Source organism: Triticum aestivum, chromosome 4A (assembly GCF_018294505.1).
Source record: "Triticum aestivum cultivar Chinese Spring chromosome 4A, IWGSC CS RefSeq v2.1, whole genome shotgun sequence".
Taxonomy (NCBI): domain Eukaryota; kingdom Viridiplantae; phylum Streptophyta; class Magnoliopsida; order Poales; family Poaceae; genus Triticum; species Triticum aestivum.
In genome coordinates this window covers 451471408-451485812 of record NC_057803.1, presented here as the reverse complement: position 1 = coordinate 451485812, position 14405 = coordinate 451471408, and the positions used below count along the sequence as shown (strand labels likewise).

At 48.6% G+C, this 14405-nt stretch overlaps 1 protein-coding gene across 1 annotated transcript; it reads right to left on the bottom strand.

Annotated features, from left to right (window-relative positions):
* Positions 1-40: 40 nt before the first annotated feature.
* LOC123086303 (protein OCTOPUS) lies at positions 41-2459 on the bottom strand. Its single transcript, XM_044508054.1, has one exon. It carries the CDS (start codon positions 1976-1978, stop codon positions 479-481), a length of 1500 nt encoding a protein of 499 aa, XP_044363989.1. The 5' UTR covers positions 1979-2459; the 3' UTR covers positions 41-478.
* Positions 2460-14405: the final 11946 nt, after the last annotated feature.

The following is a 14405-nucleotide window of genomic DNA, read 5'->3' as shown; positions in this document are numbered from 1 at the left end:
ATTTCTGGTGGAAGAAACGGCACACAACACAATGAACAAAAGAGGAAGAAAACCTGGCATGCTGCTATGCTGTGACAACGACCCTGCAATTTTCTTGCTGTCAATATCAAACAAGATCCAAAACATCTTGCAACACCGACCAGCTTACCGGCATTCGATTCCATAGCCCTTACATCATGTTATTGCTATTGCCAGAATGCTAACTTGAATTCAATTGACAAAAGCAAACATACATATGGCATATCTTATACAAGGGTGTAAAGTTAAATGCTATACTCCACTCCCAAGCCCAGTAGGAAATAAAACTAAGTAAGGTATATAATCCAACACCATCACCACTTCACTTGACGACCTTTCTTCTGATCTGAGCCTATAAAAAGTTGATTCTGATGATGCTAGCTACCATAGATATGCACATTGTAGCCAAGGCACATAAGATGGTGGAGAAGAACATAAACCTGCCTTCATCACTGCTAGATCAGTACATCCCGAGCGAGCTACGAGGCAAAGAATTGGATGAACGAGCAGGCCTTCCTTTCCCGGGCATCCCATTCTGATTTCGCCGGCTGAATTGGGCACCTCCGATTGGATAAGGGATCGCGCCATTATCGACCGTGCAAGGCGTGTACCTTGCACTGAAATTCCTCTCGAGTAAAACCTCATCCTTTCTCATCCTCCCTAAGCCATTAACATGCATTTCCACATTGCTCCTCCTCCCGCTCATGCCGCCCATTGCTGCACCACTATTACCGAAGGAGCTCCTCGCGCTTACGCTGCTGTTGCACCTGAGCATCTGCCCATTGTATCCCCTTGCGCGGAGCTCGGGCCACTTCTCCGAGAATGATCTGTTGGCCAAACTGGCAGCTTCAGATTCCTTGGTGCTGCTCTTCTTATGTATGAGACCAAAGATGTTCCACCCCTTGATCCACTTCTTAGACTTCTTGGCCGGCAGAGGGATGCCATCCCGGAATGCCGCGGGATCAATGCTCCCTGACATATCATCATCCCGGAGAGAATAAGAATTCGGTCCCTGCTCCCACTGCTGATGATGGTCAAGAACACTCTGACTCTGAGCGTGGTGGTACTGATAGAACTCGGCACCAATGGCCGGTGAAACCCGGGCATTGGCATTGGCAGTGGCACCGGCCATCATCCTGGGCAGGTCACTGGCATCAGAGAATGACTTGCGGCTGGAGAAGGAGGAGCGGTCCACGCTCCGGCGCCTCCTGCTGGAGCTGGAGGAGTCCAAGTAGTAGTCCCTTGTCTGGGCGCAGCCGCCGGGCTCAGTGTCCTCGTCTTCCTCCACGGGGATTTGGCCATCAGAGCGTGGGACGGGCGCATCCTCGACCAGGGACAGCATCGGGGGAATGCGCAACCGTACGCCGTGGTAGCCGTCACAAGAAGCTCGGGGCTCATCCACCGAGATGCGGCCGGCGTCCATCGAGAGAAGGGTGTCCACATCGATGGAGCGCCGGCCGAGCGCGTCGACGGCGACCTCGGAGCGCGTGTCGCGGAAGCTGCGGTGGCGGAGATTCTCGTGCGGCATGGCGGCCCTGCTGGCGATGGGCCCCTGCTCCTGCTTCTTGAGCTTGCTCTTGCGGCGCCATTCCTGCCATTTCTTGCCCAACCCCCCGAATGTGCCGGCGGTCTTCTTGGAGGAGGACTCTTGGTGGATGTGGTCTTTCATCGGCCTGCCCGCCGCTGTTGGCGGAAGATGTTCCTCCTCCCCCGGGAGGTAGGTTGTCTCTTGGTGGAAGAGGGCGGCGGCGCCGCGGGCGTCGCAGGAGCGGCGCTGCGGCTCGAAGTAGGCGGCGGCGGAGCGGGCGTAGGAGAAGGACTTGCAGCGGCGGAGCTCCGCCGAGTCGGCGGGGTCGCTGGGGTGGAGGCCGGCGAGCCGCTCGCGGAGGCAGGCGGAGCAGAAGCCGGTGACGGCGATGCCCGGGTGGAGGCCGCAGATGGAGGGCACCGGCTGATCCATCCCCACTCACGCACTGCTCACTCACTTCACTCGTCTGTCTATATCTATCAAGGGAGAGGGCAAGGAGGCAGCACCATTGGCGAACTGAATTCCTACTTAAGAAGACGGGCTGATGTTCTTGTCTGAAGAGAAGAGAAGAGAAGAAAGAAACTTGTGATGTTGTGATGTGGGAGAAAGACAAGATGAGGAGTGGAATGGAAGACTCTTGTGTTGTATTCTTGTATCTATTGTGTTCTCTACTGCTGTTTGAGCCCTCAGCTCAGCTGGGAGAGGGGATGAGCTGAGCAGGCAAAAGAGACAGACCTCATCAGGCAGAGGCAGTGATGGCGACCTCTTTCCCTTCCTTTTCTTTTTCACTTTTCCTTTCTTGCCCCTGTCCCTCTTCTCCCTCTTTTGCTTTACCCTTTCCCCCATCTTGGACTCTTGTTGCACATTCCAGAACAACTCACATTTGTTTGTTTCCATTCTTCATTTGCTTTAACATTTCACTTCATGCATTCCCACATCTGTGTCTAGTTCCATTTTGGCCAGACAAACAAATCCCAAGGGCAGGGTAACAAAACATGCATGCCAACACCTCTAATTACAAGTGACCAGTGAATGGATGATAAACACAAGAGCAGTAGTAGGAGTGGGTGAAATTGATGCATCGGCATAGCAAATAATTAGCTGGATGGACCAGGATATGAGCATAATCATAATATTCCCAAGAATGCAGTGCATCATGAATGATAATTTCCACCAATGCATGCATGCACGCACGCTAACTTTCTCTTATGATCGATCGGTCGACCGACCTGCTGCCGCTTGTGCTTGTGCTTTGCCTTGGATTGTAATACCTACCAGCTTCTGCTAGCTAATGCTCATGTCCACCTTGCTATTCAGCACCATCATTGTGCATAAGCTTGCACAGGATGCATGGTCTGGACTCGACTGGTTGGGGCCTTCAATTAGTTTCAATCTGAAAGCAACAGCGCCACAATTAGCACAAGGATCTTGTCAGACTTGTACATTCATGCTCGCTCATGACAGGAATTCCGTACCGATATTTTACATCAAACATCATTTGTTTTAGGCAGTAACAACGACTTATCTATTAATTACTACTCTCTATGTAAATAAATATAAGGCGTTTAGATCACCAAGCACAATCTGGCCACAGAAGAACCCAAGTTGAAACACAGAAAGCAGCACGTACGAGAGTGAAACATTTAATAACTATAATAGACGGTATAACGCATTGCATATGATGGATATGCTCCTGATTGTTATTCTAATATAATCCTCCAACGGTCATGCACGCCCGGGGTTAATTAACAAGTACTAGGAGCTAAACTAGCGCCCGGTCTCTCCTCAGCTGAACGTTACCGCATTAGTTGACAAATTCTAAGCCGGAGCAGGGATTAGCATTTGTAATTCTAAGCTGAGAGCATGTGCCCTAAATTCAATTAGGAGCGCACGTCCACTCCCTATGCATCATGATTTCTGCGTGCACGCATGGGAGGAAAGGTAACCAATAGCTACTCTACAGAGTCGATTTATTAGACAAATAAATCATCATAATTGTCAATATAATGATTAATACACAGAATGTCACTCTAGCAGAATCGGCGTATGTGTCACTATCGTCAAAATTATGGAGCTCGCTCCAAAAGCAACCTCGTAGCCTCCAAGTATGAAGGGTGTGGAGGCCTCATTTAGAGCTTGCTCCAAACCCAATTGTCAGCGCGTGAGGGAAGTTTCATCTTCTTCCTCCTCGCGCGCATGGATCGGGTTTTGAAGCTCCCTGCTGAAAGGATGTGAATGTCGCCTAGATTGGGGGCTTGAACAAATGCGAAATAAAATTAGCGTTTAATTTGTCAAGCACAAAACCTAAGTATACTAGGCTCAATTATGTGCACCAACAACTTATGCTATGTAAGATAAACAACTAAGTGATATCAAGATATATAACTTCAAGCGCGAAGGCTATCACAAAGTAAGCGCATAAGTAAAGAGCTCGGGTAAAAGATAACCAAGACGCGCGGAGACGACAATGTATCCCCAAGTTCACACCCTTGCGGATGTTAATCTCCATTAAAGCAATGTGGAGGCACAATGCTCCCCAAAAATGCCACTAGAGCCACCGTATTCTCCTCACGTCCTTGCACAATGCAGGGCACCTGACTCCACTAAGAGACCCTTGAGGGCAGTCACCGAACCCGTACAAATGACGACCCTTGGGGGCGATCACCGAACCCGTGCAAATTGCTTGGGGTAATCTCCACAGCTTAATTAGAGACCCCGAAGCTTGCACGAAGATTTACACCACAATGATTGAGCTTCGCGACATCACCAACCGTCTAGGGCGCCCAAGCACCAAAGAGGCACACGCTCTAGGGCGCCCAAACACCCAAAAGTAATAAGCTTCTCAACTTTCACTTCCACGTATCACCATGAATAACTCAAACCGATGCAACTAATGCAATGGCAAGAACACACAAAGCGCTCGGGTCCCTTACTCTCAAATCCCACCAAAGCAACTAAAGATATGGAGGAATATGAGAGGAAGAACAAGGAGAACAGAAAAGAACTCCAAGATCTAGATCCACAAGGTTCCCCTCGCTAAGAGGTGAGATGGATTTGTGGAGAATGTAGATCTAGATCCGCTCTCTCTTTTCTCTCAAAAAGATGCAAGAAATCATGGGAGGAATAGAGAGAAAGCAAACTCCAAGAGGTTAACAATGGTGGGCGAAAACTTTCTCAATGTCGTTCGGGTCAATGGGGAAGAAGGACCCCTTATATAGTGGGAAGATAAATCCAACCGTTATGTTCTAGAACAGCCTTAAGCGGTACTACCACTCAGGGGAGCGGTACTACCGCTAAGCATAGGATAGTCATCGAGACCCACTAAGGACCAGCGTGGAACTGACGCGGTAGTACTGCCAGAGCGTCGCCTTAGATAAGCGGTACTACCGTGAATTAGCCGGTGGGTAACAGAGACTTCCAGGATAGTGCGCGTGGTACTCCAGGGGAAGTACCGCACAAGCGGTACTACCACTAGGAGCAAGTGGTACTACCGCGAATTCCTGAAGGGTAACCGAGAAATCCATGGTAGTGTGCGCGGTACTCCAGCCGAAGTACCGCACAAGCGGCACTACTGCTAGGAGCAAGCGGTACTACCGCCAATTCTCTAAGGGTAACAGAGACCCTCCCGATAGTAATCGCGACATACCAGCGGATGTACCACACAAGTGGTACTACCGTGGTAGCCAACGACACTACCGCCAATTGCCATCAAGACGGCCAGAACAGAACAGACAAAACCAAAACCGCCACAGCTTCTGCAAACTAACTCTGGAATCTGCAAACTCAAGCTTGTTGGATAGATGACTACAAGCACTATCCAACAAATATTAAGAACTGGAAATGGAGAAAAGATGCCAATAGTATAAGGAAGAGAACCTTCCCCAAATATGAACCGGCAAAATCTCCAACACCGAAAATGCAAAGATGATGCATAAGAACTCTGTTTTCGATGAACTTGAGTTTGCCGAGAAGACAAACACAAACTTTAAAAATCCCATAGAGTAAAACCAAATAAGAACCAATAAATATGATGCCAAGGATGCAATGCTTTGAGCTCTCTATGAACGATACGATCAAGCTACTCACTCGAGAGCCCCCCTTGATAGTACGTCAATCAACCCTATAACCCAATCTCCCAACTAACACCATGAGACCGGTAAAATGGAAAACCTATCTAGGTCAAACTTTTCCTTGCGCACAATCCACTTCAGCTAGATGATGACATCATGTCCGCCTCAAGTTGGAACACCTTTCTTGTTAGCACACGCTTGGTGAAGACTCACAAGTTTCTCCCCCGTACTCCACTATGGGAGAACCACTCTTAGGCACATGTTCATAAGACCATTATCATCAAATTGTCGGAAAGCTTCATGCATATGATCTCTTCGTGATGCTCCTCTTGAAATTGCACACAACAACCTTGATGACCATCACCACTTGATTCCATCCTCTCTTGGGCTACATGAAATCTTCCTTTTGATGCAAGCCCATGGAAAGATACCTAACCCACATGGAAACACCAAACACATAGATCATGGGTTAGTTCACAAAGCGTAATGGACAATGCTTACCATACCATGAGATCACATGATGCCACTTGGTACATATTCTATGCTCTGTGTGTTGATCAACTTGAATCCACCCTTAGCACTTTGTCTTGATCGACCTTGTATCTGTCCTACTCTCTTCATTAAGATGATGTCTTGAAGGTAACATGAATGTTCACAATCTTCTTCTTCAAGGCATGCTTGCAATAGGTTCAATGATACGTCTCGAACGTATCTATAATTTTTGATTGTTTCATGCTATTATATTATCAATCTTGGATGCTTTATATGCATTTTATGCTATTTTTATCATTTTTGGGAACTAACCTATTAACCCAGTGCCTAGTGCTAGTTGTTGTTTTTCTGCTTACTTTTGGTTTTCCAGAAAATCGGTACCAAACGGAGTCCAAACACTACGAAACTTTTCGATGATTTCTTTCTAGACATAAGAGACCCTAGAAGCTTAGGAAGGAGATCAGACGTGAAGCGAGGAGACGGCAAGGCAACATGGCGCGCCCTGTTACCTTGTGGGCCTCACGTGGCTCCGCCTGACCTATTTCCACTTCTATAAATTCTCAAATTTTGGGAGACCCCAGAGAGCCACCAGAAATACTTTTTCTGTCGCCGCAAGTTTCTGTTCTTCCGCGATACTATCTAGAGGCCTTTTCCAGTACTATGTCGGAATGGGGATCAACCACGGAGGACTTCTACATCATCCTTGCCGCCTTCTAATGATGTGTGAGTAGTTTACCATAGACCTACGGGTCCATAGTTACTAGCTAGATGCCTTCTTCTCTCTCTTTGATCTTCAATACAATGTTCTCCTCAATCTTCTTAGACTTATATCCGATGTAATATATTCTTTTGCGGCGTGTTTGTTGGGATTCGATGAATTGTCGGTTTATGATCGGATTTTTCATTGAAAGTAATTAAGTATTTTTTGAACTTTATTATGCATGACTGTTATATCTTTGTATTTCATTCTCTCCTATCTATCCATTTGGTTGGGCCAACTAGATTGATTTATCTTCAGTGGGAGCAATACTTTGTGATGGGTTCAATCTTGCGATGTCCTCACCCAGTGACAGAAGGGGTAGCGAGGCACGTATAGTGTTGTTGCCATTCAGGGTAAAACGACGGAGTTTATTCATATTGATTGGGTTTACTTTGTCTACATCATGTCATCTTGCTTAAAGCGTTACACTGTTTGTCATGAACTTAATACCATAGATGCATGCTGGATACCAGTCGATTGGTGGAGTAGTAGTAGTAGATGCATGCAAGAGTCGGTCTACTTGTCATGGATGTGATGCCTATATACATGATCATTGCCATGAATACGTGTCGGTGTACTAGAGTAGGGGTACCTTAGTATCCCGAACTTGTGCACGGGCAGTCGCAGCATCCCGCGGCAAGGCTTGCTGGGTGACCGCCAAGGTCCTCCGTGGTTCCTTTGGAGCCATTCAAGAACAAAGTATCCAAGCCAAGGAGACAAGACCCCGGCAAGAGGAGCTTGCCGGGAAGGCCAACCAAGGCAAGGCGCTTAAGGAGACAAGACCCCGACAAGAGGAGCTTGCCGAGAAGGCCAACCAAGGCATCTCAAGGAACTTGCCGCGACGTGCCACGCGTCCCGGCAAGGCCCGGTGAGCGACAAGCTCCCGGACGCGACAAGACAACGACCACGGCAAGGCGCTTGCCACGGCAAGCCACCACTCTGCGTCCGCGCTGCAGCACATCCACCAACGTGTCGCTCTGGGACCCTTCCAGGCGTACGTGGCGGGAGGCTGTGCAGCCAGGGGTGCGCGGTGGCAAGTGGCGCTGACAAGATCGCCATCATGGCGAGTGGTGGCGCCCCTGACGGTCCCTTTTGCACTATTTAGACGACGCAGACGGGCATTTAATGCCCTTGTCCCCTGCCGTCAGGGTTAGGTATGATACACTGTAGCAGGTAGCTGTACCTACCGCAACATCTTTCCATTTTTACCCTTGTCTACGTTGCCACCTGTCGGTGACCCCTTGAGCATATAAAAGGAGGCCCATGCGCAACGTAGAGGGGGGGGAGCTAGCTAGAAGGAAGATAACACTCACGCTCGGTCTCGTTAGCTGCTGGAGTGTACTGTAGCACTCCGCGCTCCCGAGCAAGAACTCAATACAAACCACAAAGCAGGAGTAGGGTTTTACGCATCCGTGCGGCCCGAACCTGGGTAAACTGCTCGTGTGCTTCGCCTCGATCCGCTCTTCGTGCGACCTCCGCCCTCGCCGAACCGAAAGGGACTCGGTCCGCCGGTCCCATAGGTGCTTGTGGATCAGAACCCCGGCAATACGTCATAACTATGTGCTTTTCTATGAGTTGCCCAACAGTAATTTGTTTACCCACCATATGCTATGTGTTCGAGAGAAGCCTCTAGTGAAAACTATGGCCCCGGGGCTACTTTTATCATATTATAAAAACCAAAAATACCTTGCTGCAATTTATTTATCTATCTATCACTATCATAATTAATCCTTGCAAGTAACGAGTTCAAGGGGATTGACAACCCTCTTGCCATCGTTGGGTGCAAGTATTTGCTTTTGTGTGTGTAGGTACTGAAGACAGGAATTTGCGTGGTTCTACTATTGGTTCAATTGTAGGGGAACACAGTATTTCAAAAAAATTCCTACGATCACGCAAGATCTATCTAGGAGATGCATATCAACGAGAGGGGAGAGTGTGTCCACGTACCCTCGTAGACCGAAAGCGGAAGCGTTAAGTAACACGGTTGATGTAGTTGAAGATCTTCGCGATCCAACCGATCACGTACCGAACGCACGGCACCTCCGCGGTCTGCACACGTTTAGTTCGGTGACGTCCCTCGTACTCTTGATCCAGTTGAGGCCGAGGGAGAGTTTCGTCAGCACGACGGTGTGATGACGGAGATGAAGTTACCGACGCAGGGCTTTGCCTAAGCACAACAACGGTATGACCTAGGTGGAAATCTGTGGAGGGGGGACACCGCACATGGCTAAGACAAATGTCAAGTTGTGTGTCTATGGGGTGCCCCCTGTTGGAAATATGCCCTAGAGGCAATAATAAAAGCATTATTATTATATTTCCTTGTTCATGATAATTGTCTTTATTCATGCTATAATTGTGTTATCTGGAAATCGTAATACATGTGTGAATAACAGACATCAACATGTCCCTAGTGAGCCTCTAGTTGACTAGCTCGTTGATCAACAGATAGTCATGATTTCCTGACTATGGACACTGGATGTCATTGATAACGAGATCACATCATTAGGAGAATGATGTGATGGACAAGACCCAATCCTAAACATAGCACAAGATCGTATAGTTCGTTTGCTAGAGTTTTCTAATGTCAAGTATCTTTTCCTTAGACCATGAGATCGTGTAACTCCCGGATACCGTAGGAGTGCTTTGGGTATGCCAAACGTCACAACGTAACTGGGTGACTATAAAGGTAGACTACGGGTATCTCCGAAAGTGTCTGTTGGGTGACATGGATCAAGACTGGGATTTGTCACTCCGTATGACGGAGAGGTATCACTGGGCCCACTTGGTAATGCATCATCATAATGAGCTCAGAGTGACCAAGTGTCTGGTCACGGGATCATGCATTACGGTACGAGTAAAGTGACTTGCCGGTAACGAGATTGAACGAGGTATTGGGATACCGACGATCGAATCTCGGGCAAGTAACATATCGATAGACAAAGGGAATAGCGTACGGGGTTGATTGAATCCTCGACATCGTGGTTCATCCGATGAGATCATCGTGGAGCATGTGGGAGCCAACATGGGTATCCAGATCCCGCTGTTGGTTATTGACCGAAGAGTCGTCTCGGTCATGTCTGCTTGTTTCCCGAACCCGTAGGGTCTACACACTTAAGGTTCGGTTACGCTAGGGTTGTAGGGATATGTATATGCAGTAACCCGAATGTTGTTCGGAGTCCCGGATGAGATCCCGGACGGCACGAGGAGTTCCGGAATGGTCCGGAGGTAAAGATTTATATATGGGAAGTCCTGTTTCGGGCATCGGGACAAGTTTCGGGGTTATCGGTATTGTACCGGGACCACCGGAGGGGTCCCGGGGGCCCACCGGGTGGGGCCACCCATCCCCGGGGGCCACATGGGCTGTAGGGGGTGCGCCTTGGCCTGCTTGGGCCAAGGGCACCAGCCCCACATAGGCCCATGCGCCTAGGGTTCAAGGGGGCAAGAGTCCTAGGAGGGTAAGGCACCTCCTAGGTGCCTTGGGGGGGAGGGAAACCCCCCTTGGCCGCCGCACCCCCTAGGAGATTGGATCTCCTAGGGCCGGCCACCCCCCCTTGGCACCCCTATATATAGTGGGGGAGAGGAGGGACTTCATACCTTGAGTCCTTGGCCTTTGGTTGCCTCCTTCTCCCTCCCCAACACCTCATCCATCTCCTTATTGCTTAGCGAAGCTCTGCCGGAGTACTGCAGCTCCATCAACACCACGCCGTCGTGCTGCTGCTGGTGCCATCTCCCTCAACCTCTCCTCCCTCCCTTGCTGGATCAAGAAGGAGGAGACGTGGCTGTTCCGTACGTGTGTTGAACGCGGAGGTGCCGTCCGTTCGGTGCTAGGATCTCCGGTGATTCGAATCACGTCGTGTTCGACTACATCATCCCCGTTCTTTGAACGCTTCCGCTCGCGATCTACAAGGTACGTAGATGCATCCAATGACTCATTGCTAGATGAACTCCTAGATGATCTTGGTGAAACGAGTAGGAAATTTTTTGTTTTCTGCAACGTTACCCAACACCTGCACCGACTAAAGAGGAAGTTAATGATAATGATCAAGATACTTCTGATCAAGCTCCTACTGAAATTCGAAGGTCCACGAGGACACGTTCCGCACCAGAGTGGTACGGCAACCCTGTCTTGGAAATCATGTTGTTAGACAATGGTGAACCTTCGAACTATGAAGAAGCGATGGCGGGTCCGGATTCCGACAAATGGCTAGAAGCCATGAAATCCGAGATAGGATCCATGTATGAAAACGAAGTATGGACTTTGACTGACTTGCCCGTAGAACGGCGAGCCATAGAAAATAAATGGATCTTTAAGAAGAAGACAGACGCGGATGGTAATGTGACCATCTATAAAGCTCGGCTTGTCGCTAAGGGTTATCGACAAGTTCAAGGGATTGACTATGATGAGACTTTCTCACCGGTAGCGAAGCTGAAGTCCGTTCGAATCATGTTAGCAATTGCCTCATTTTATGATTATGAAATTTGGCAAATGGACGTCAAAACGGCATTCCTTAATGGTTTCCTTAAGGAAGAATTGTATATGATGCAGCCGGAAGGTTTTGTCGATCCTAAAAATGCTGACAAGGTGTGCAAGCTCCAACGCTCGATTTATGGGCTGGTGCAAGCATCTCGGAGTTGGAACATTCGTTTTGATGAGATGATCAAAGCGTTTGGGTTTACACAGACTTATGGAGAAGCCTGTGTTTACAAGAAAGTGAGTGGGAGCTCTATAGCATTTCTCATACTATATGTAGATGACATACTTTTGATGGGAAATGATATAGAACTTTTGGACAGCATTAAGGCCTACTTGAATAAGAGTTTTTCAATGAAGGACCTTGGAGAAGCTGCTTATATATTAGGCATCAAGATCTATAGGGATAGATCAAGACGCCTCATAGGTCTTTCACAAAGCACATATCTTGATAAGATTTTGAAGAAGTTCAAAATGGATCAGTCCAAGAAAGGATTCTTGCCTGTTTTGCAAGGTGTGAAATTGAGCTCAACTCAATGTCCGACCACGGCAGCAGAGATAGAAGAGATGAGTGTCATCCCCTATGCCTCAGCCATAGGTTCTATTATGTATGCCATGCTGTGTACCAGACCTGATGTAAACCTTGCCGTAAGTTTGGTAGGAAGGTACCAAAGTAATCCCGGCAAGGAACACTGGACAGCGGTCAAGAATATCCTGAAGTACCTGAAAAGGACTAAGGAAATGTTTCTCGTTTATGGAGGTGACGAAGAGCTCGTCGTAAAGGGTTACGTCGACGCTAGCTTCGACACAGATCTGGATGACTCTAAGTCACAAACCGGATACGTGTATATTTTGAATGGTGGGGCAGTGAGCTGGTGCAGTTGCAAGCAAAGCGTTGTGGCGGGATCTACATGTGAAGCGGAGTACATGGCAGCCTCGGAGGCAGCACATGAAGCAATATGGGTGAAGGAGTTCATCACCGACCTAGGAGTCATACCCAATGCGTCGGGGCCGATCAAGCTCTTCTGTGACAACACTGGAGCTATTGCACTTGCCAAGGAGCCCAGGTTTCACAAGAAGACAAGGCACATCAAGCGTCGCTTCAACTCCATTCGTGAAAATGTTCAAGATGGAGACATAGAGATTTGTAAAGTACATACGGACCTGAATGTAGCAGATCCGTTGACTAAACCTCTCCCTAGAGCAAAACATGATCAACACCAGAATTCCATGGGTGTTCGATTCATCACAATGTAACTAGATTATTGACTCTAGTGCAAGTGGGAGACTGTTGGAAATATGCCCTAGAGGCAATAATAAAAGCATTATTATTATATTTCCTTGTTCATGATAATTGTCTTTATTCATGCTATAATTGTGTTATCTGGAAATCGTAATACATGTGTGAATAACAGACATCAACATGTCCCTAGTGAGCCTCTAGTTGACTAGCTCGTTGATCAACAGATAGTCATGATTTCCTGACTATGGACACTGGATGTCATTGATAACGAGATCACATCATTAGGAGAATGATGTGATGGACAAGACCCAATCCTAAACATAGCACAAGATCGTATAGTTCGTTTGCTAGAGTTTTGCAATGTCAAAGTATCTTTTCCTTAGACCATGAGATCGTGTAACTCCCGGATACCGTAGGAGTGCTTTGGGTATGCCAAACGTCACAACGTAACTGGGTGACTATAAAGGTAGACTACGGGTATCTCCGAAAGTGTCTGTTGGGTGACATGGATCAAGACTGGGATTTGTCACTCCGTATGACGGAGAGGTATCACTGGGCCCACTCGGTAATGCATCATCATAATGAGCTCAGAGTGACCAAGTGTCTGGTCACGGGATCATGCATTACGGTACGAGTAAAGTGACTTGCCGGTAACGAGATTGAACGAGGTATTGGGATACCGACGATCGAATCTCGGGCAAGTAACATATCGATAGACAAAGGGAATAGCGTACGGGGTTGATTGAATCCTCGACATCGTGGTTCATCCGATGAGATCATCGTGGAGCATGTGGGAGCCAACATGGGTATCCAGATCCCGCTGTTGGTTATTGACCGGAGAGTCGTCTCGGTCATGTCTGCTTGTCTCCCGAACCCGTAGGGTCTACACACTTAAGGTTCGGTTACGCTAGGGTTGTAGGGATATGTATATGCAGTAACCCGAATGTTGTTCGGAGTCCCGGATGAGATCCCGGACGTCACGAGGAGTTCCGGAATGGTCCGGAGGTAAAGATTTATATATGGGAAGTCCTGTTTCGGGCATCGGGACAAGTTTCGGGGTTATCGGTATTGTACCGGGACCACCGGAAGGGTCCCGGGGGTCCACCGGGTGGGTCCACCTGTCCCGGGGGGCCACATGGGCTGTAAGGGGGTGCGCCTTGGCCTAATGGGCCAAGGGCACCAGCCCCACATAGGCCCATGCGCCTAGGGTTTAAGGGGGAAGAGTCCTAGGAGGGTAAGGCACCTCCTAGGTGCCTTGGGGGGGAGGGAAACCCCCCTTGGCCGCCGCACCCCCTAGGAGATTGGATCTCCTAGGGCCGGCCACCCCCCCTTGGCACCCCTATATATAGTGGGGGAGAGGAGGGACTTCATACCTGAACGCCTCGGCCTTTGGTTGCCTCCTTCTCCCTCCCCAACACCTCCTCAACCTCCATAGTGCTTAGCGAAGCTCTGCCGGAGTACTGCAGCTCCATCAACACCACGCCGTCGTGCTGCTGCTGGTGCCATCTCCCTCAACCTCTCCTCCCTCCCTTGCTGGATCAAGAAGGAGGAGACGTGGCTGTTCCGTACGTGTGTTGAACGCGGAGGTGCCGTCCGTTCGGCGCTGGTCATCGGTGATTTGGATCACGTCGAGTACGACTACATCATCACCGTTCTTTTGAACGCTTCCGCTCGCGATCTACAAAGGTATGTAGATGCATCTAATCACTCGTTGCTAGATGAACTCCTAGATGATCTTGGTGAAACGAGTAGGAAAATTTTTGTTTTCTGCAACGTTCCCCAACAGTGGCATCATGAGCTAGGTCTATGCGTAGTTCTTCTTG